This window comes from Peromyscus eremicus, chromosome 19, assembly GCF_949786415.1.
Source record: "Peromyscus eremicus chromosome 19, PerEre_H2_v1, whole genome shotgun sequence".
NCBI lineage: Eukaryota > Metazoa > Chordata > Mammalia > Rodentia > Cricetidae > Peromyscus > Peromyscus eremicus.
In genome coordinates, this window is record NC_081435.1 from 1,124,060 (window position 1) to 1,146,091 (window position 22,032).

Here is a 22,032-nt window from a genome sequence, read left to right on the forward strand (position 1 = left end):
AAAGGAGGGTCCAAGCTAAATTGGGTAAAGCTATTACTTAACATCCACCTGACCTAGGTGGTGTCTCCTTGTGGAATTTACCTTAAATCAGGAGACTAGCATGTGGACTGTCATTACTGTTAGTCCTTGAAAGTGGCTAAGGGAGATATCTGATTCCAGAGAAAGCCTTTCCTGAGGCTGTTCTCCAAATACCTTGCATGTGTATGTCCAGAGAGTGATCAGTCCACACTGTTAGCCCTTCTTAGGGAAAAGTCAATTGGGAAAACTATGAAGGCACACATGATTTTCATAACAGAATACAGCTGATATATAACAAGCCAAGTAACACCAAAAGCTCCCTGGAATTTGGCTTCCTCTGAATGAATTCCTTGATCCCTTCAGGTAGTGACTTTGCCATAACCAGCTGAGTTCTTATGATATATTCCTGTGGCCCTCAGCACAATCTTCCCCCTCCAGCCAGGTCACCAGGCTTGAACTCCTGCAGGGTCATAAAGGCAAGTAAGAATTTTCCTCAGGCAGTGACTGTCAGGCTTTCTTTTACAACCCAAAAAGGGAGTGGTTAAAGGAGAAGGTCAGCTGAGAGTTAATCATCAGTTAGTATATCAAGAAAAGGGGATTTATGTGCTCAGTCTACATCCTAGAAGTGGTTAGGTAAGAGGTTAGGGGTCTACAATGTTAGTAAGGATGTGTAAGAAAGGAGGGTCTCAGCTTAAATTGCACAAGAGATAAAAAGCTATCTGCCTGTCCTAGGAGACAGGCATTGTTTCCACAAGGGTGTTACCTTAGTTTAGGGGATCGTTTGGCCTTGGATGCTTGATAGGTATTTTAGATAAATATACTGTTAGGAGTTCTTGGAAGCACATAGCATACAAGAAAATCCTTGTAGGAACCAACTAATAAAATATCACCAAGACTTCAATATCACCATGGCTTGACCTTTGGAGAAGTCCTTGACTTTTCCAAGTAGTAGCTTTTGGTGACAGTAGTGGAGTTCCATTACGTTTTCCTGCAGCTTTGCAGGAGTTTGCAGTTTGCTATCCTCTCTTGCCTCCTCTTTCCTCTTCTGCTTCTCTCGTCTTTCTTGTTTTGTGTGCCTTGCCTTTTCCCTGTTTCCACCAGGCTTTTTTTTTTTTTGGGCCACCGACACAGAGACTTTTCTTATTAGTTTTGAATGCTCGGCCTAGTTTAGGCTCGTTTCTGGCTAGCTCTTTTAACTTAAATTAATCTGTTTCTCTTTATCTACCTATTGCCTTGGGGCTTTTTACTTTTTCTGTATATCTTACTTTTCACTGCTTCTCATGTCTGCTGACTGGCCGCTGCCTGGCTGGTCCAGGGCGTGTCCGCTCTTTCTCTTCATTATCTCCTTCTTTTGTTTCTGTTTCTCTCTCTTCTCTCTGGAGACTAGATTTCTCCTCTTTTTTATTCCATCTGTCCACCAGCCTCGCCTACTCTTTCTCTGCCTAACTATTGGCCATTCAGCTCTTGATTAGACCAATCAGGTGCCTTAGGCCGGTAAGATGAAATAAATACAACACATCTTTACATAATTAAACAAATGCAGCATAAACAAAAGTAACACACCTTACACAGTTAAAGTAATATTCTGTAGCAAAAACAAATGTAACACATCCTCACATAGTTAAAATAATATCCTACAACACCTGTTCTATCTGTCTGTCTGCATCTCTAATGTCCCCACTCTGAGATGGCCTTTCACTAGCTCACTCTCCACTGCCCCCAATAAACCTCTTGCACTAACTCTTCTGTGCATGTCATGTTCACTTAGTGACATACCTTGGCAGGGCCCACCAAAGGTACCCAGTTGGCCTTTCTTTTTATCCTTTCAACCTATGCTGGGGTGGGCTTTGGTGACATGGTTGTCTTTGTGTCATTTCTGTTCCTGTAAGTGACCCCTTGAAGGGACACTAGCCCTCTCAAACATGTGACTCTGACAGGCCTTGCCGTTCTCCCCATTCCCTCTGCCTTGCTAAAGACCATTATATGACATTCCTAAAGCCAGCCACCAAGGTCTATTCCCTTATTTGGTCACTTCCTCTTCCTTAGGCTGACTACCAAAGTCCAGCAATCAAAGGCCTCTTTGATTTAATTAGGTGGTTCACCTAATTAAAATGCCCAATTCAATTAAAAAACCTCATCCTAACATGGGATTTCTCCCTTTACCTTTATAAACTGCCATTTGCCTATGTGTCTCCTCTCTGTCCAGAGGCAATCCTTTGTCCCTCTGGGACAAATTATTAGGTACACAATATATCACCACAGTGAGGGGACCTTGAGGGTGGCATTGCTGGTGTTTGTCCCCAGTGCCTTGCCTGTGCTGTGCCCCATTGCTTGTTGCTCCACCACCACCCCAGCGTCACTTCCCCAGGCCAACCATATCTGTGTCCCCATTTGCAAAGCAGCAAATGCAACTTGAAAGTGTAGAATGCAGATTACAGAGACAGAAGAGTGTCCCTGGGGAGGCCAAGGATTCTTAAATAGGTAGATGAAGGGGCTGGGTGTTCAATAGATGGACTAGAGGGGAGACAGGCCCTGTTCCTCACATTTAGGTCATTCTTAGAGCAGTAACAATGTACAACTGCCACTAACAAACACTTCCCAGGGTAGGAGAAACTTCCCGGAGACAAGGTAGCTGCATTAAGTGGTCTCTGAAAAGCAGGGCATGGTGCTCAGTGATACGAGCATTCAGGAAGTTGAGGTGGCACTGCTGTGAATCCGAGGCCAGCCTGGGCTACATAGTGAGACCTGTCTCGGTGGGGCCTCCAAGTCCAGAGCCTTTGAGTTTCAGTAGTCCACCGAGCTTCTCTATCCTCACTAACTACCGCTGTCTAGAGGGGGGTGCTGAGGACCTAGTGCCTGTCAGAGTCAGGTATGGATACAGCCCAGTCTTCCATGCTAAGTGTGAGAGCTCTATCTTGATCCACAGGGCCAGGTCTCTAAGGCCTAGTGCCATGTATAGGGCATTGCCTCAGCCCTACCCTCCTTTCTGAACCTGAGGAATCTCTGACTCCAAAGAACCTCTGCCTATCTGACCTCTGCTCTACTCTCCGGTATTGGGTGGGCCGCAGGTCTGGAAGCAGGCTAGGATGAATGCAAATGAGTTTCCTATCAGGACCCACATTGGGATTATAATAATCCAGATGGCTCTCTAGCCAGGGATTAGTTTACAACCTGCCTCCTGGTGGGCCTCTGTAAAGCTGCCCTAAAACCAGAAAACTATAAAAAGCTAAAACAAAACAAAACAACAACAAAAACCCATAATTTAAAATATGGAATAAAATCCATCTCATGTCTCCCAGAGCTTCCGGACATCAGGGCTAACCTAAGCATCTGGAGAGAGGGTCCCTGACCTTGCAGGCAGAAGTCTCAGCTGTGGTATTTAAGGTACCATGGGAGAGATGAGAAAGCCCATGAACAGAATTGCCAAGTGCTGGCACATGCTATCCATGCGGCTGTATAGAGGCCTCTAGGTCCCTGTTTTAAATGTATGGCAGAAAAGGCCATGCGGACTAGTGCATACCCTGCCTTACTTAGGCCACCAATTGAGCCTTCGAAATGCCACCTAGAGAGATAATTGGCCAGCTGACTGCCCCTGTGCACCCAGTGGCATGGGGACATCAAACAAAGACCTCCAGCAGATCTCCTAGGCCTGGCCACAGGATCACAGGGAACCCAGGATGCAGCATGGGGCGATCCATTTCCTTCCTTGGGACACTGAGCCACTTACTCAGTCCTGAGGGAGTTTTGGGGTCCCACCTCTCCTTCTCATTTCCCTATTGTTGGGGTAGGGGGACTGCCTTACCCATGTCACCAGACTTAATTTTACTTTCAGGGGTACCTAATGGGAAGAGATTGCCTAGCTAAGGTAGGAGCTTTCATTTCATTTGCTTCCCCCATTTGCCTCACTCCAGACCTGTCAGAAGTACATCTTCTCCCCATGCACAGTGACACAGACAGGGCCCTGCTCTCTCTCAAGTTGCAGAGGACACCAGGGCCCACTGCCTTGTCACCAATTCCAGAAGAATGAGGTTTCACCCCACAAGCTCTTCCTTCCTGGTTCCCTCTTCTAATTAACTACTCAGCTAATTGTTACAGGATCACCATAGAGCTGGAGGCCAAGAACCATCAAACATATCCAGGCACTAAGGGGGGAGGCATTTAATTGTTCATGAATATTAATCAAGGATTATAGGTTTATCTTGACATTACAGAAACCATCTTGAGTGGTAACTATTACAATTACCCCTGAGTCACCCTGGTCAGTTTTCCCAGCATTAAATAGACAAAATCATGAGAGAGGTGTGTGAAGCTTTATGACCAGAGCTTGGCCTAAGAATGTGCCTGATTCTGATCTGATATTAGCTTGAGATAAACCAAGTATAGTCTGACTTGGGTGAAATCACTTTTTAGGGGAGGGGAAGGTTTGAGATAGTCTACTCATATGATAGATGACGGCCTCAAACTTGCACCACCGTGCCTAGCTCTGAAATAACTTTTGCCCTATTGTATAACCCACCTGTCTTCTAACCCAAATCCCAAGGACCTATGTGGTTTTCTTGATGCCCAGGCCCATGCATTTGTTGTGAGTCACCCATGAACTGCACACTGCAATCCCCATTTGCCTGCTCCCTCCTTTGGTCTCACAGGCCCTTGGGACCAGTTCCCATACACTGGGACAGGGCTGTTTTGTGGGGGGAAAAAAAGCATAGTACTGGAGATAATGGATGCTGAAACTATTTTTTTGCTTTCTGACACTACATTCTCCTGAGTGCAGTAAATAAGTAAATAAATAATTATAAGAATCAAACAAATATGATAATAAACTAGTATTATCCAAACTTCTTGTGATTGTGGAAATTATCCGCCCTGTAATCAGAGACCTATAGATGCTGAGTAGTTACAATGCGGTTATTGCAAATAAGGAGTTGAATTGCTTTATTTAACTTCAACTGAAATATCCACATACAATTTTTTTTAAATTATCGAAGTACTTACTATATAATGAAGTGTTTATTTAAAACTCTGTCCTGAGAATGGTTTTCCTAATTTTAAGAAGCTGCTCAGTAGCTCTGGGGTTATTACAATTCATGTCCCCAAAGGAAAACCATTCTGTCCAAAGATCTGATTGGCTCAGCTCAGTTGTCAAACCAACTAGGGACAACTTGCGGGACTGAGTTCTCTGCTTCCAACATGCGGGTCCCAAGGATCAAACTTAAGTCTTGGAGAGCTTCTCTCAGAACTTCTCTTCCTTCCCAGTGTGAAAGCTTCAGGCCATCATAAACGTTTGTTGAATCCTCCTGCAGATGTCTGCCGCCAGCCTCACGCGCTCAGAAGGCGCAAAGGACTCCTCCCGTCACTAGGGGCCGCTGTCGTTCTCCCGGCGGCCGGAAGACAGCGCGGCTTCCGCGTTTTCGCCGCGCATCCGCAGGCCTCCGCGCGCTCTTCCGGCCATTCATACGTCTACTCTGTGAGTCCTGGGGTCCTGAATTCCGTGTCCAGTCGGGCCAGAAGGAGGCTGAGCCGCTAGGATGAAGCTCGTGAGGTGAGAGGGTCCCTAGGCGCGGCAAGGGCGGCGGGGACAGGCCTCGGGCGGGCTCGGGAAGCCGGGCCTCCACGCCCGCGGGGAGGCGGGAAAGCCGCGTGCGCGCGGCCTGCTAACGGCCTCCGGCGCCCCGGCCCGCCGCGCCCTGCTCCTTCCCGCCGGAGCTCGGGCTGGGGGACGCCGCGCTGCGGCCCCGCGTGGCTTCCCGGAATGGAGGGGCCGAACTGCCTCTGCCCACTACGAATCCCGCGGCTTAAACGGAACAGTGGCCGGTTTTCCTTGCGAGTCGGGCTACTTGCACCTATGAGAACTCAAAACTAGCATGCTTTTATCCGCAAATAACGACGCCGATTTGCCAGACGTTTTAGATTAAGTTCTCCTTTACTTTTGACCGGTTATCTGAACTATGTAACTCGTTAATGTAGGCTTTCGATTCACGAAAGATAATGTCCCGGGATGAGGCAGAAGTTAACAAGTTAATTTCTCCCGATTGCACTGATTGTGTCGGTTAGTGGAGCCTGGTTTGCTGGTATGATTACTTCCAAACTAAATAGACTCGAGGCCGAGCCTGGAACAGGGTATAATACCTAAGCCAGTTATTAGAAATATTGAGTTTCTTGTTGAGTCAAGAACTGTTTTAGTTGACTAGACTGCCATTGGGCACCTCTTGGAGTAGTTGTACACAATTCATGAAATTTTTTTTTTTTTTTTTTTGGGTGGTGGTGGGTTTCTTTGCGTAACTTCTCTGGCTGTCCTGGAACTCGCTTTGTAGGCCAGGATGGCCTCGAACTCACAGAGATCCACCTGCCTCTTCCTTCCTAGTACTGGGATAAAGTATACTGTTGCTGTTTCCATGCTGCCTAATGTGAACTATAATGTATTTGGAGTAACTTACGTTTTTCTCATTTAAAGATTGAGTTACAATAAATCTGCTTTTGGGTGATGGTGCTGGGAGTTTACCTAGACCTGCAGCCATCATCCTAGGCAAGTGCTCACTCTGTTACTGATGTGATTTTTTTTTTTTTCCGCTTTGAGACAGGGTTTCTCTGGGTAGCCTCAGCTGCCCTGGAACTTGCTGTGTAGACCAGGCTGGCCTCGAGCTCGAGATCCACCTGCCTCTGCCTTCCAAGTGCTAGGATTAGAGGTGTGCACCATCACCTCCCGCTGATGTGCTTTTTTTTTTTTTTTTTTTTTTTTTTTTAATGACTGAGTCCTATTTTTTGTAGTGCACAATAGAGAAATTTTTTCTTAGAGGAGAATATATTTTGCCTCATGAAAATGGTTTAGTTTGCATTTTCAGTGGGCTTTCTTATTTGTGCGTCAGTTAATGGGACTGTGATGGGTCTTTATCCTGTTACCACCTTGCCCAAACCCAGGCAGTGAGCCTTCCTGGCTACTTTTCTCTTAATTGGTCTGTCATCTAATAAATTGCTAATTTTCTTATTTTTACAAATGAAGATACCTGTCACTGTCCATTTCTCTTTGGTTTTCTGGTTAACTAGTGAGAATTTAGATACTGAAGGACTCCATGTACCTGACTGTTCTGATGTCCCACTTGTATTAAAAAGAATTCGAGCCTGGCAATGGTGGCGCACACCCTTAATCCCAGCACTCAGGAGGCAGAGGCAGGTAGATCTCTTGAGTTCCAGGCCAGCCTGGTCTACGGAGCTAGTTCCAGGACAGCCAAGGCTACACAGAGAAACCCTGTCTTGGAGAGAGAGAGAGAGAGAGAGAGAGAGAATGAATATGAATGAGAATTCGAAGCCAGGTGTGATGGTACACACTGTGAATCCCAGCATTCCAGAGGCAGAGGCAGAGGCAGGGGGATCTCTAAGATAATTCACAAAATGAAGGATTCACTGGAAAATTGAGGCAGAATGTCACCAAGTTGTACTAGAAGTCACTCCAGGCTGACTTCAGACTTGCAATCATCCTGCCTCAGTCTCCTAAGTAACTGAGATTACAAGTCTGTGCCTAGATATCTTTTTTTTTTTAAGATTTATTTATTTATTTATTAGGTATACAACATTTTGCCTCCATGTAACCTTGCACACCAGAAGAGGGCACCAGATCTCATTATAGATGGCTGTGAGCCACCATGTGGGTGCCAGGAATTGATCTCAGGATCTCTGGAAGAGCAGTCAGTGCTCTTAACCTCTGAGCCATCTCTCCAGCCCCATGCCTAGATATCTTAAGGGAATTCTTTAGCAGAATATTATCTCCACAACAGGACTCTGTTTTCCCACACCCCCTTCTTTCTGAAATAGTTTGTTTCTTGAGTGCTGGGATTAAAGATCTTTGCTCTCGGGGTTGGGGATTTAGCTCAGTGGTAGAGTGCTTGCCTAGCAAGCGCAAGGCCCTGGGTTCAGTCCTCAGCTCCAGTTTAAAAAAAAAAAAAAAAAAAACTTTGCTCCCATGCTTGACGAAATAATTTTTTTAAGGTTAGATTTCCTTTAGTTGCTGAAACATTGAGCCTGTGCTCAGTATTTGTTATAATCCAGTGTTACCTATAGAAAGGCCTTGCTACTCGCCTTCATAGTAGAATGGTAGGGAGAATGGGCTAGGTACTTGTGCAGTTTAATGTAGTGGACACTGCAGTAGTTTACGAAGGCTATTGTAGAAAAAGAAGATAGACTAGAAAATTTGAATATAAAGTGTTGTTAGATGATAGTGTAGAATTGTCATTCCGTGACCATTTGGCTAAAGTAAAGCATGGGTGATGCTGTAGAGTTACTTTACTGCATGTAATTGTGAAGTGAATGATAGACTAGAAAGTCTAAACATGAAGTGTCTGCTCGGTGCGCTGTCCAGTTGTAGTGTGAAGTTGTGGTGTTAGGGTCCTTACTAATGCCAGCACCTTACTTTCAGATGACAAGGTGAAAGTGTAAATACTGAAGAGAAAGAAAGGGAGAAATGGCAACATTTTAATAGTTTGTCACCCTTCAGTTTTCTTCCTTTGCAGTATATCATGATAAAAAGAAATTAGGGCAGAAGAAGAGTAGATGAAATGAAGGACAGACTGCCGTCCAACGGGAGAATTATAAAGGCAGATTTGTTCCTTAGAACAGACAAGAAAGAGAAGAATTCCTGGTAGGTTACATTACATTTCTAAATATGTAAAAGTAAAAGAAGAGAATGTTTTTGCAGTCCTGGTGTGGGAAAGATCAACTTAAAGCCTGAGCTCCAAAAGGGTCCTAACAGAATCAAATGGACAGAAAAAAGCCAGGGGGCTGGAGAGATGACTCAGGTTAAGAGCACTGGTTGCTCTTCCAGAGGATCTAGGTTCAGTTCCTAGGACCCACAGCTGTCTAACTGCAGTGCCAGGGAATCTGATGACCTCTTTTGGCATCTGTGGGCACCCGGGACACACGTGTTGCACATGTACATCCAACAGGCAAAACACTCATACTCAGAAAATAAAAAATATAGACTTTCTCTGTTTGTTTTTTGAGACAGGTTTTCTCTGTGTAGCCTTGGCTGTCCTGGAACTCTTTGTAGACCATTCTGGCCTCAAACTCACAGAGATCCACCTGCCTCTGCCTCCCGAGTGCTGGGACTAAAGGCATGTGCCGCCGCTGCCACCCAGCTTAAATAACATTTTTTTTTTTTTTTTTTTTTTTTGGTTTTTTGAGACAGGGTTTCTCTGTGTAGCTTTGCGCCTTTCCTGGGACTCACTTGGTAGTCCAGGCTGGCCTCGAACTCACAGAGATCCGCCTGGCTCTGCCTCCCGAGTGCTGGGATTAAAGGCATGCGCCACCACCGCCCGGCTTAACTAACATTTTTTAAGGAAAAGAAAAAGCCAGGTGTGGTGGCATGCACTTGGAGTTTGTAGTCAAATGAGTGATGGACTGATAAAAAAGAAAAACTCAAACTGATGGAGAGTGCGTAATGATGCATAAGCAATTCTTAAGAAATACAGATTTTTGTATATTCACGAAAGATACCAAATCCCCGGCAAATTGCCACTATCTCTTCTTCCTCCTTTCTGTTTTATTATCATTATTGTAAAGACTTTATACCACATGTTGGTCTGATGTCTGTGGAGGCCAGAAGAAAGCATTGGGTTCCCTGGAGCTAGGGTAGTTACAGATAGTTTTGAGCTGGCATGTGGGTCTTCTGGAGTAAGCAGCTAATGCTCTTGACCAATTGACCAACTGCAGAACCATGTCTCTAGGGCCCGGCCCCCCCCCCCCCCCCCCCCCCCCCGCTTTTTTTTTTTTAAAGAGTCTCATTTCTCATTTGGCCAGGCTCATTTCAAACTCTGTACAGCTAAGCCCTGAATTCCTGTTCCTTCTGCCCCCACTCCTCAAGTGCTAGGATTACAAGCATGCATCTTTCCTAGCTTTGCTCATTAGGAAATACGTTATTACTTTTAGTGTGTGTTCATGCACACAATAGATGCACATGTACGTTATAAGACAACTTTTGGGAGTTTGTTTTGCCTCCCACCAGGGTTCCAGGGATTAAAACTCAGGTCTTCAGCCTGAACAAACAGCAAGTGCTTTTTGCCTGCTGAGCCATCCTGCCAGCCCTGCTTAGTATTTTAATTAATTAATTTTGTTGTTGATGATTGTTTTTGAGGCAGGGTCTCCATATATAGTCTTGGCTGGCTTGGAGCTTGTTGTATAGACCAGGCTGGCCTTGAACTCACTGATATCCACCAACCTCTGCCTCCCTGGTGTTGGTATTAAAGGGTACCACCATGCTTGGTTCAATTTTTTCAATTTTTTTTTTTTAAGATTACAATTATTATCATTGGTGGTGGCACACGCCTTTAATCCTAGCGCTTGGGAGGCAAAGGCAGGCAGATCTCTGTGAGTTCCAGGACAACCAAGGCTACACAGAGAAAACCTGTTTAGGGGGAAAAAAAGGTTACAATTATTTATTTGTGTGTTGGGGGGGGGGGGGTTGGCATCACTATGTGTGTACAAAGGTCAAAGGACCCTAGGGGGAGTTGATTCTCTCCATTTTGGTTCCACAGATCAAACTTGGATCCTTAGTCTTGGCAGAATGTGTTTTACCCTCTGAGCCATCTTGCTATTGTCTCCCCCCCCCCCAACACTCACTTTTTTTTTTGCATAGATAGAAAATTGGAAGATTGTTGGTATTGGCGAGTGCTTGCATAAATGAGTTTGTAATAACAAAAAGTTGAAAACATTCAGTGGGATACTTGGCATCTCCATTTAGTGGACTTGGACATAGCTCTTGGAATATTTATTTTTAAGGAATCATCTCCAGTGTAAACTGCTATGTAAGCTCTAAGTGTTACAGACACTTAGACACTTGAAGAATGGCCTACTTTATTTGAAGTTGGATCTTACATATGTGCTTAGAGGTTAGAAGAATAACCCTTTTCACTAAGAATGCAGGAAGAGAAAAGAGAGGTTCTTTATTTCTACCATGTAATCTTATGCTACTGATGATGATTCTTATTTTCTTCTTGTGGCTTAAAATTAGTCTAGGGTCTTTTTGTTGTTTGTTGAAACAGTGTCTCACTTGCTATGTAGACCAGGATTGCCTCCAGTTCACAGAGGCTCATCTGCCTTTGCCTCCCAAGTGCTGGAATTAAAAGTGTCCCACCCACTTGATACTACTCCAGGATCTTGATTGTCTTCATTTGTAATAGTTTCCAGTATTTTCTAGTCCAAAGCTCAGGACAGTTATGAATGTGGCCCAACACAAAATCACAAACTCAAACATTGTAGATGACATTATTGTGTCAAATAAACATTTGAATACTCTTAAAGTCCATGGGCTGTAGGTTGGACACCCCATAGAATATGTTGCCTAAGATGGTTCTTCACCCAATGTGGTCCCAAGAAGGTGGGCACACCTATAGTAGACAGATGCCAAATGACAGTTTATTACTTTGTTCTTTTATAAGTTTGAGAGTTTAGTTCAGGAAAAGTTAAACACACTGTACATTATTAATACAAATTGTTAAGATTTTATGTGTATGAGTGTTTTATCTGCATGTGTGCGCACCACAGCTTGCCAGATCCCCTAGGACTTGAGATACAGATGGTTGTGAGCTTTCATGTGGGTTCTGCGACTCAAACTGGGTCCTCTACAAGAGTAACAAGTGTTCTTAACTGCTGGGTCAAATGTCCAGACCCCATAGGAATTGTTGTAGGAACATTTTGATGTTGATATTGAACTCTTGCAATTTCACCCTACCAGTTTCACAAAAAGACTTCTAAATTTTACAGGTAAAAATTTAGGACTTTTTGTTTTATAGATTTTTGATGAAATTGAGTCATGAAACTGTAACCATTGAGTTGAAGAATGGAACACAAGTCCATGGAACAATCACAGGTGAGGAGGCCGCACTGTTTCTATAATGTTCGCTTTTCTCCCCATGGTCACCTGCTGGATAGTTTTTGGTTGCTTAGTGAGCATTGTTGTATTGAAGGTCCTCATTCTTTTTGTCTGAATTACTGAATGGGCCTTAGTTAAGCCTCATATTCTTGTGCTACAACCAAACCAAATTGCCAGGTGCTCTTGTTTTTATAGCTTGTATGTATACTTTTGCTTGTGTGTTCCTCTGCAAAGAATGTTGCTTCTTCCAAAACACATTTGAGACTTTACACTTTTATTATGTTTGTTTTTCACATTTGACTGTAATTTTTATTAGTCTGTTAATTATATATGTATGATTGATATCATTACAGTATTTTCATACACACTACTGCATTTTTATCTTCCTTCGTTAACCTCTCCTGTTCCCCTACTGCTTTCTTACTGCCACCTATCCCTCTTCCATGTTCCAGTCTTTATTTTTATTTATTTATTTGCTTTTTCGAGACAGGGTTTCTCTGTGTAGCTTTGGTGCCTTTCCTGGATCTCGCTCTGTAGCCCAGGCTGGCCTTGAACTCACAGAGATCCACCTGGCTTTGCCTCCCGAGTGCTGGGATTAAAGGTGCACGTGCCACTGCTGCCCAGCCAGTTTTTATTTCTTTGCTAATAGTAGGTATTCCAAAAGACTTTTAAAAAAAATGAAGAAGTGATTATCAAGAGAAAATAGTACCTTAGTATGTGTTCCTATTCTCGTGTAGGTCCAGTGTTTTAGTAAACAAGGAGACATGATGGGATGTCGTTTTATGGCTGTTCTAGAACTTTATAGTAGCAGTTGTGAATGAACTTACCTATTAAGTTTTGTATGGTCTGGCACCATATCTCAGGAAATAGAGTTGCTGCCTTTAGTAAAGTGTCCTGAGTAGTGATCTGGTCTGGTCCCTGTAGAACACTGTTGGGCATTGTGGGAGAGCTCGGGTGGGTTTTGTTGTGGTAGTGGTTTTTTTTCCCTCCCATTTTTAGATACAGGGTCTTATGTATCACAGAACTGGTCTCAAACTTATTGTGTATGGTTGAGGATGGCCTTCTGGTTTTCCTGCCTCCAGCTCCTGAGTGCTAGGATTACAAGTGTGCACTACCACACCCCTTTTATGTGGTAGTGGTGGTTGAAACCAAGACTTCATATATGCTAAGAAAATATTCTACCAGCTGGCCCCAACCCCCAGAATGGCATTCTTGCTTTATTTCCTTTAAGTCAAAATCTAACAATGAAAGCTGGAATACAAAAAAACCTAACACAGATTTCACCAAATACATAATAGGTGCTTAGTAAATAGATGTCCTAGGAGGAAAGTTTCAGTTAACTGAGAGAACAAAATTTAATAAAGATCTCATTCCCTCTACTGGACAATCACTATTGAGACTTCTGTATCTTACATGAACATACACACATATATGATCATGTGCTCAGTCATCACAGTGTACTATCTGCCTTGGAGGTAGTGAGAGTCTTGATTAGTATGACTTAATGTGTAGTTCTTAGAATATAAGAGATTGTAAGTCTCTCTGTTCCACCTTTCATACATAAATCAGTGTCTCTAGGAGACGGAGGACATGGAGGGGGAAAGGATTTGTTGTTTTGTTTTTTTCTTTTTTGTTATTTTTCGAGATAGATTTTCTCTGTAGCCCTGGCTGTCCTGGAACTCGATCTGAAGACCAGGCTGGCCTTGAACTGAAAGATCCATTTGCCTCTGCCTCCTGAGTGCTGGGAGTAAAGGCCTGTGCCCCCCCCCCCCCTCCACCGCCCTGCTTGTTTTGGTTTTCTGAGTCAAGGTTTCTCTGTGTAACAGCTCTGGCTGTTCTGGAACTTGTTCTGTAGACAAGGTTGGCCTTGAACTCACAGAGATCTGCCTCCTGAGTGTTGAGATTAAAGACATAAGAACTAGAGAAATGACCCGGTTGGTAAAGTGCTTATTGTTCAGGCTTGAGAACCTGAGTTCACATCCCAGCTTCCAAAAAAGTTGGGTACTTATATGTGAGAGACCCTGTCTCAACAACAAGGTGGAGAGTGCCAGCTCAGCCATGTGGGTAAAGGTGTCTGCTGCCAAGCCTGACAACTGAGTTTGTTCCTCGGGATCCTCACAGAGGAAGTAGAGAACTGATTGCTGTAAGTTGTCCTGATCTCTAGACATGCACCATAGCACATAGGCACCTGCCTTCCCACCTACCCATACTCATACAAATAAATTAAAAGTGGAGAACAAACTGGGTGGTGGTGGCTCATGCCTTTAATCCCAGCACTCGGGAGGCAGGGGCAGGGGGATCTCTGTGAGTTCGAGGCCAGCCTGGGCTACAGAGCGAGTTCCAAGAAAGGCGCCAAAACTACACAGAGAAACCCTGTCTTGGAAAAAAAAGAAAAAAATATGGGGTTGGGGATTTAGCTCAGTGGAAGGCACTGGGTTTGGTCCTCAGCTCTGAAAAAAGAGAAAAAGAAAGAAATGGAGAACAATTGAAGAAGACACCCAGTGTTGATTTGAATTTGTGCGTGTGCACACACATAGAATCATGTACACACATAGTAATACATACAGAATCTTTAAAGATTTCATTTTTTTTTAATTTAAAAAATTTATTTTATATTCATTGGTGTTTTACCTGTGTGTATGTCTGTGTGAGGATGTCAGAAACCCTGGAACTGGAGCTACAGACAGGTGTGAGCTGCCATGTGGGTGCTGAGAATTTAACTCAGATCCTCTGGAAGAGTAGCCAGTGCTCTCAACTGCTGAGCCATCTCTCCAGCCCCTAGGATTTTATTTTTAATTATGTATGTATGTGAGTGCAGGTGCCTTTGGGGGCCAGAGGCACTGGATCCTTCTGGAGCTGAAGTTACGGGCAGTTAGTTACGAGCCTCCTAATGTGGGTCCTGGGAACAATTTGGTCCTCTGCAAGAGCCCTGCACTTTGAACTATTGAGCCACCTCTCTGGCTCCTAAAAATACATGTTTTTTTTGTTTTTGTTTTGTTTGTTTTGTTTTTTCTCAAGACAGGGTTTCTCTGTGTTGTTTTGGTACCTGTCCTGGACCTGGCTCTGTAGACCAGGCTGGCCTTGAACTCACAGAGATCTGCCTGACTCTGCCTCCTGAGTGCTGGGATTACAGGTGTACACCACTGCCACCCGGCTACAATACATGTGTTTTTTTTTTTTAAGTAAATAAATAGACATGTTAAGCTGGGTGTGGTGGTGTTTGCCTGTAGACCAAGCACTAGGAGGACTTGGACAGGAAATCACAAGTCTGAGGTCATCCTGGGGTGCATAGATAGACTTCGTCTCAGGAAGGTGGGGGGAGTTCCTAGTGATAGGAAAAAATACCTTAGGTCTTAAAAAAGAAGAGCGAAAACAGCTTGATAGAATGTTGGTAAGGAAATTAGGTGACAGTGGGAGGATTGTGCCATAAACACTATCCAATCCTGGGACAAGAATTTGGTTCTGAAAGTAGTGGACGTAAGGTATACACAGTATTCATGGTTCCTTCACAGCTTGTTACATTCATTTCCTTTGCCTTCCGATAGGTTCTTTCTCTGTAGTCCAGACTCTCCTTGAACTCAGCACTCCTCTGTCTCCCTCTTGAATGCTGAGATTGCAAGTGTGACTTAACCACACCACCAGTGCATCCAGTTCCCTTCAGTTCTGCACATGCACTTAGCTCTGTACAGTGGTATTGTGGCTAGGAAAAGTTTTTATGAAGGAAAAATTACTGATTTATATTGCCCCCACCCCATTGCGTATGTATTAAGTTGTCTCAGAAACTTGCACTTAACATACCAGATAATACTCTTTTCTTTTTTTAAAGATGGATTTATTTCTTATGTATGCAGTGTTCTGTCTGTGTGGATGCCTGCATGCCAAAGGAGGGTATCACATCTCATTACGGATGGTTGTGAGCAACCATGTGGTTGCTGGGAATTGAACTCAGGACTTCTGGAATAACAGCCAGTGCTTTTTTTTTTTTTTTTTTTTTTTTTGGTATTTCAAGACAGCGTTTCTTTGTGTAGCTTTGGAGCCTGTCCTGGAACTAGCTCTGTAGAACAGGCTGGCCTCGAACTCGCAGAGATCCTCCTGAGTGCTGGGATTAAAGGCGTGCACCACCACCACCTGGCCAGCCTGCCTTCCTTCCTTCCTTCCTTCTTTCCTCCCTCCCTCCCTCCCTCCCTCCCTCCCTCCCTCCTTCCCTTCTTCCTTTCTTTCTCTCTCTTTTTTAAGTTTCTTGATTCTGTTTTTTGTTTTTTAATTTATTTTATGTGCATTGGTGTTTTGCCTGCATGTTTTACTTTCTGTGTGAGGGTGTCCGATCTTGGAGTTACAGACAGGTGTGAGCTGCCATGTTGGTGCTGGGAATTGAACCAGGTCCTCTGGAAGAGCAGTCAGTGCTCTTAACCAGAACCATCTTCCCAGCCTTGGGTATGATTTCAACTGTGGCAAGATAACTTGCCTTCTTTATCATGCTGGTGAGTGCTCTGCTTTCCCTCCTTCAGGTGTAGATGTCAGCATGAATACACACCTTAAAGCTGTGAAAATGACCCTGAAGAACAGAGAACCTGTGCAGTTGGAAACCTTGAGCATCCGAGGAAATAACATTCGGTACTTTATTCTACCAGACAGCTTACCTCTGGACACATTACTTGTGGATGTGGAACCTAAGGTGAAGTCTAAGAAAAGGGAAGCTGGTAAGTGTAATGGTGTTTTGTGTACAGTGTATTTAAATCTTCATTTACTCTCGCAAATACATTTCTGAACAACAAGGCTGTTTTCTTGCTTGGAACGTCAATACTCATGAGTGCTACTCATGCTTCTCTGCTGTCTTTTCCTCAGTGGATTCTAGATTTGGAGGCTGCACAGCTTCCCTTTCCTCTTGTTTTAGATACTTCGTGAAAATTCATTGTGAATTTTCTTGCCCATACAGCTAAGAAAACATTAAATTTGGTGATTTCCTTTTTGTTCTCCTTGGGATTCATGATAACTGGGCCTTTTAGCTGTTCTTTTCTCATCTCTGTGCCTTTTTGTTCTAGCTTCTGGGAAATAGCCTTGATCTTGTTCTCTGTCGGCACATACTTTATTCTCAAGCCTTCTTTGAGTTTTTATAAGATCCTGTTATTCTGTTGCTGTCTGTCTTTGGGTTTCTACTGTTGTGAAGAGACACCATGACCACAGCTCTTATAAGGAAACACATTTAATTGGGGTGGCTTACATTTTCAGAGGTTTAGTTCATTATCATCATGGTGGGACATAGTGGTATGCAAGCAGTCAGGTAGTGGCTACATCTTGATCAGAAGGCAGCATGAAGTGAACTGTTTTACTGGGTGTGGTTTGAGGATAAATGATACCTCAAAGCCTGCCTCCAAAGTAGCACACTTCCTCCAACAAGACCATACCTACTCTTACAGGGCCACACCCCCTGTTAGTGCCACTCTCTTTGGGAGCCATTTTCTTTCAAACGACCACACTCATAGTTTGTATTATTGATAGACCATTAATTGTTTTCTCCTTTGGGGGCACACATGGGGGAGGGGAGTGTGGAGATAGGGTTTCTCTGTGTAGCCGTGGCTGTGTTGGAACTCACTCTGTAGACTAGACTGGCCTTGAACTCACAGAGATCTGCCTGCCTCTGCCTCCCGAGTGCTGAGATTAAAGGTGTGTGCTGCCACCACCCATAAATATTTATTTTTAAAGACACTTGAGATGGCTCAGAGAGTAAAATTACTTGCCATGCAAGCCTGATGACCTGAGTTTAATCTCCAAATCCACCGTGGAAAGAGAAACCAATCCCAAAAGTTTTACTCTGGCTTCCACATGTACAGTGTGGCATGTTCTCAAGTGTACACATACACATCTTGAATGACATATACACATGTGATAATAAAACAAATAATTTTAATTTATTGAGAGCCAATATTGGAAGATTAAACCTAGGATTTTATACCTAAAAGATAAGCACTCTACTACTTAACTACATTCTCATCATTTTGCTTTTTTATTTTTATGTTCAGTTATTTATGTACTTGTGTGCGTGCACGTGCCTGAGAGTTTGGGCACATCTGTTTGTGATGTGTGTGGAAGTGAGGACAGCTTGCAGGAGATGATTCGCCTCCCACCATGTAGGTTCTGGGGATTGAACTTCAGTTAGCAGGCTTTGCAGCAAGAACCTGTTCCTGCTGAGCCATCTCACTGCACCCCATTTTACTTTCATTTTGAATAGTTCTTGGTATTAGTCCAGTCTAGCTTTGAACTTGTGACCCTCCTGCTCAGCCTCCGTAAGTAACTGGTCTTTTAGTCTTGTTCCACCAGTCTCAGCTTCTACAGGATTCCAAAGTAAGTTGGCCTCTTCACTAGGTAGATTCAAAGTTTCGGGATCTGGAAGTCTATCTTAGAGCTGTTTTTCTCATGGAAAGATTTCTGTTTCCTACTGTATTGAGCTACTTTCCTTGTTTCTGTGAGAAAATACCCGACAAGAAGCAGCTTAAGGAAAGAAAGCTTTAGTCTAGTTTGGCAGCTGTCAACATGTAGGTCAGAACCCCTGTGTGTTTGTGTGTGTGTGTGTGGGGGGGTGTCAAGTGACCCTTTTACAGGGGCCACTTGAGACCATCTGAAAACTCAGATACTCATATTATGATTCATAACAGTAGCAAAATTACAGTTATGAAGTAGCAATGAAATAATTTTATGGTTGGGGTCACCACAACATGAGGAACTGTATTAAAGGGTCACAGCATCAGGAAGGTTGAGAACCACTGTTGTAGCTGGTAGTTCAAGGGGTTACATTCCATTACCCTGGAGAAAGCAGAACTCCGGGAGCAGACTCTTGTCCTGTTACACTGTGTGCACAGGCAGGAAGCAGAAGGTGATCTGGCAAACAGTTCTACCAACTGGAGACCAACTGGTACATGCGAGTGAGTCTGTGGAGGACTTTTCATATTGGAACCACAGCATCTGCTTTGGGAGACATGGCTATCAGCCAGCAGTGTAAGGGTAGGGCAGGAGCTTTAATTCCAGCATTCAGGAGGTATAGGCAGGCAGATCTCTGTTAGTTTGAGGCCAGCCTGGTCCACAGAGCAAGTTCCAGGACAGCCAGGGCTGTTATATAGAGAAACTTGGTCTCAGAAAACAAAACAAAACAAAAGCCAACCAAACAAACAAACAAAAAAAGAGTAGGGTAGGAGAAAAGGGCCATTATTTTATAGATGTTTAATATGTTGATGTTGAGGGGTTTTTTTTGTTTTTTGTTTTTTTTAAATTTTTTTGCTTTCCACCCAGAAATGTGTTGTATCCTACTAGAATTAGTTATAACAATAAAAAAATGCTCTTGAGTTTCCTTTTTTTTTCCATAAAAAATTTTAATGCATAGCTTAAAAAGCACTGATTTAATCTGTCCCTTTAAGTCCTCACCTTAGGCTGCTGTTTTTCTAAATCTCAAGCCTTTCTGTGTCAGTGTCTTTTGATTCCTTCTGCTTTCTCTTTCCTACCTGCTTGTCAAGGAACCAGTGACAAGCTTTGCAGGCTGAGGAGGCAGACTGTCAGTCTAAATGACGTCCATAAGGAATGCCAACTTTGATTTTTGTTTTCAGTCTCCTGCCTTGTATCATCTTACTCTTTGTATCTAAAGATCCTAGTTTTTTTAGAAGCTATTCTTCCTTTACTAAATGCACACCTGTAATCCCAGCACTTGAGAGGTTTGAGAACAGCCTGGTCTACAAAGTGAGGTTCAAGACAGCCAGTGTTAGAAGAGACTGTCTTAGGGTTTCCATTGCTGTGAAGAAACACTGTGACCACAGCAACTTTTTTTTTTTAAACGTATTTATTATATATACAGTGTTCTGCCTGCATGTATGCCTGCACACCAGAAGAGGGCACCAGATCTCATTATGGTTGTGAGTCACCATGTGGTTGCTGGGAATTGAACTCAAGACCTCTGGAAGAGTAGCCAGTGCTCTCAACCTCTGAACCATCTTTCCAGCCCCAACCACGGCAATTCTTACAAGGAAAAGCATTCAATTGGTTTTGCTTACATTTTCAGAAGTTTAGTCCATTTTCATCATGGTGTGACGTGGTGTGCAGACAGATATGGTGCTGGAGTAGTAGCTGAGTGTCCTACATCTTGAATTGTAGGCAACAGGAAGTGGTATGAGACATTGGGTGTGGCTTGATTATCTATGAGACCTCAGAGCCTGTTTCCACAGTGACACACTTCCTCCAAAAAAGCCATGCCTACTCCTGCAAAGCCATAGGTCTTATTAGTGCCGCTCCTTTTGGGGGCCATTTTCTTTCAAACCATCACAAAGACCATATCCTAAAATGAGTGAATGGATGACTTCACAGGGGTGTGGGGTTATGGCTCAGTGATAGAACACTTGGCTGACCTTCCTGTATGAGGCCCTGGGTTTGATTCTGACCACCAGGGGGAAATAAACATCTCAATCTGAGTACACCAAGCAGGTGTGCTGTGGTTTCTTCTCTGTCTTTGCTTTTTTGTCCTCATGATGTTAAGTTTATGGCTGTGGGTTAAAGTACTAAGTTATGGTTGAGCCAAACAAGTTTTCAGGCTCTGATGTTATTAGATTGTTATTTGGTATAATGTACTTAGAGTTTCTTTATTTTGAATTAACTTGCTTGGCTTCGATTCATTAAGCAGAAATCTAGCACAGGGTGTAAATTGTCCCCCTGCTGGCCCTTCTTGGTTTTACACGATGGTGGTAAGTGGTCATGTTCGAGAGAAGCTGAGTTCAAGATATCTTAGTGTAGCTGCTAATTTAAGAGGTGTGGGTAGGAAAGGGGGCAGGGTAAGTCTGGATACTATGACTATTAAAGAGAATTTCACCTGCTTTGTTTTACTTTTTCCCCAGTTGCAGGAAGAGGTCGAGGCCGAGGTAGAGGAAGAGGACGTGGTCGCGGAAGAGGAAGAGGGGGTCCTAGGCGATAATGTCTTTCAAGATTGCTGTTTCAAAGTGATAAGGAATTGGGGGATAGTTTTTGTACAGGTTTTGTTTGTTTGTCAATTTTTAATAAACGTTAAGTGTGGGGATGGAGTTGTCTGCTGATTATCAAATCAAAGTTTCAGTGTCTCTTATGTACGCAACACAGTATATTCAGTTCCTGGCTTCAGTCACATGAAATATATGTGCACTGAACATGCATTAATTTCTTTGAGTACATTATGTGGTGCCCCTTTTGAGCTGAAACTCCTGGTATTTCAACAGAGTCCTTATGGGATGGCATCTAAAATTCACTCTTAGTTTTACTATATGGAACCAACCTTACTGGTAAAAGAAAAAAAAAATCTATGGTTTTTGCCAGCCCGTGGTGGACACCTTTAGTCCCAGCACTCAGAAGGCAGAGATAGGCGGATCTCTGAATTCCAGGACAGCCAGGGCTGCACAGAGAAACCCTGTGTTGGGAAAACAAACAAACAAACAAAAAACATTGATTTTGTCATTGTTAATGTGTTTTGAAAAGTTATCAATAGAATAACCACACCTCGAGTCAGGAGTTGCCAGCCAGATGCAGAGGAAGCAAGATGAGATTGTACTGAGAAAAGGTCCCAAGCTAAGTGTAGAATAGAATTATGGGTTAATTTAAGTGTAAGAGCTTGTTAGTAATAAGCCTGAGCTACTGGCCAAACATTTATAATTAATATTAGGCCTCTGAGTGGCTATTTGGGAACTGGCGGGTGGGAGAGAACTGTCTGGTTACAGAGGACAGGATTCCATTCCTAGTACCCACATGGCAGCTCACAACAGTCTGTAACTGCAGTTCCAGGAGATCTAACACCCTCATCTGGACTGTGGGCAGTGCATGCATCTGCTACACAGACATGCATGTAGGCAGGGTTGCAAAATATTTGCTCACACTGAACCCCAAGATTGTGTTAGTTACTCTTAAGACATGTTTCTAGTTGCCTGGCTCAACCCTAGCATACACCTTTAATCCAAGAGCTTTTTGCTTATTGTAAACAGGATTAAATAAAGTCAACCATAGGTCAAGAGGCAGAGCAAGCAATCAGTTGACAGGAAGTGAACAAGAAAATACCATAGAGAGTGAGAGGGAGTCAGGAGGATGGGTAGAAAGATGCACAGGAAGTAGAAAGGAGAGAGACATTGAGTTGGAAGGATCTTATTTGAGACAGAATA

General features: G+C 43.5%; 1 protein-coding gene across 7 annotated transcripts; it reads left to right on the top strand.

Annotated features, from left to right (window-relative positions):
- The first annotated feature begins 5,396 nt into the window (after window positions 1-5,396).
- Snrpd1 (small nuclear ribonucleoprotein D1 polypeptide) lies at window positions 5,397-20,931 on the top strand. 7 transcript variants are annotated; one of them, XM_059246043.1, is made up of 5 exons: window positions 5,397-5,560; window positions 8,507-8,650; window positions 11,799-11,875; window positions 16,387-16,578; window positions 20,749-20,931. In XM_059246043.1, the coding sequence occupies exons 3-5, from the start codon at window positions 11,806-11,808 to the stop codon at window positions 20,823-20,825; spliced, it is 339 nt and encodes a 112-aa protein (XP_059102026.1). In that variant the 5' UTR covers window positions 5,397-5,560; window positions 8,507-8,650; window positions 11,799-11,805; the 3' UTR covers window positions 20,826-20,931. The 7 variants fall into 7 exon arrangements, with proteins under 7 accessions (XP_059102026.1, XP_059102027.1, XP_059102025.1 ...); XM_059246044.1 differs by having other exon boundaries at window positions 8,523-8,650; XM_059246045.1 differs by lacking the exon at window positions 5,397-5,560 and adding an exon at window positions 5,748-6,089 and having other exon boundaries at window positions 8,523-8,650.
- The last annotated feature ends 1,101 nt before the right edge of the window (window positions 20,932-22,032 follow it).

Excerpts from the sequence above, each read along its gene's own strand:
- Snrpd1 (XM_059246042.1), top strand. Across the intron at positions 11,876-16,386 it reads AGTCCATGGAACAATCACAG|GTGTAGATGTCAGCATGAAT; the intron begins GTGAGGAGGCCG and ends TCCCTCCTTCAG. Across the intron at positions 16,579-20,748 it reads GTCTAAGAAAAGGGAAGCTG|TTGCAGGAAGAGGTCGAGGC; the intron begins GTAAGTGTAATG and ends CTTTTTCCCCAG.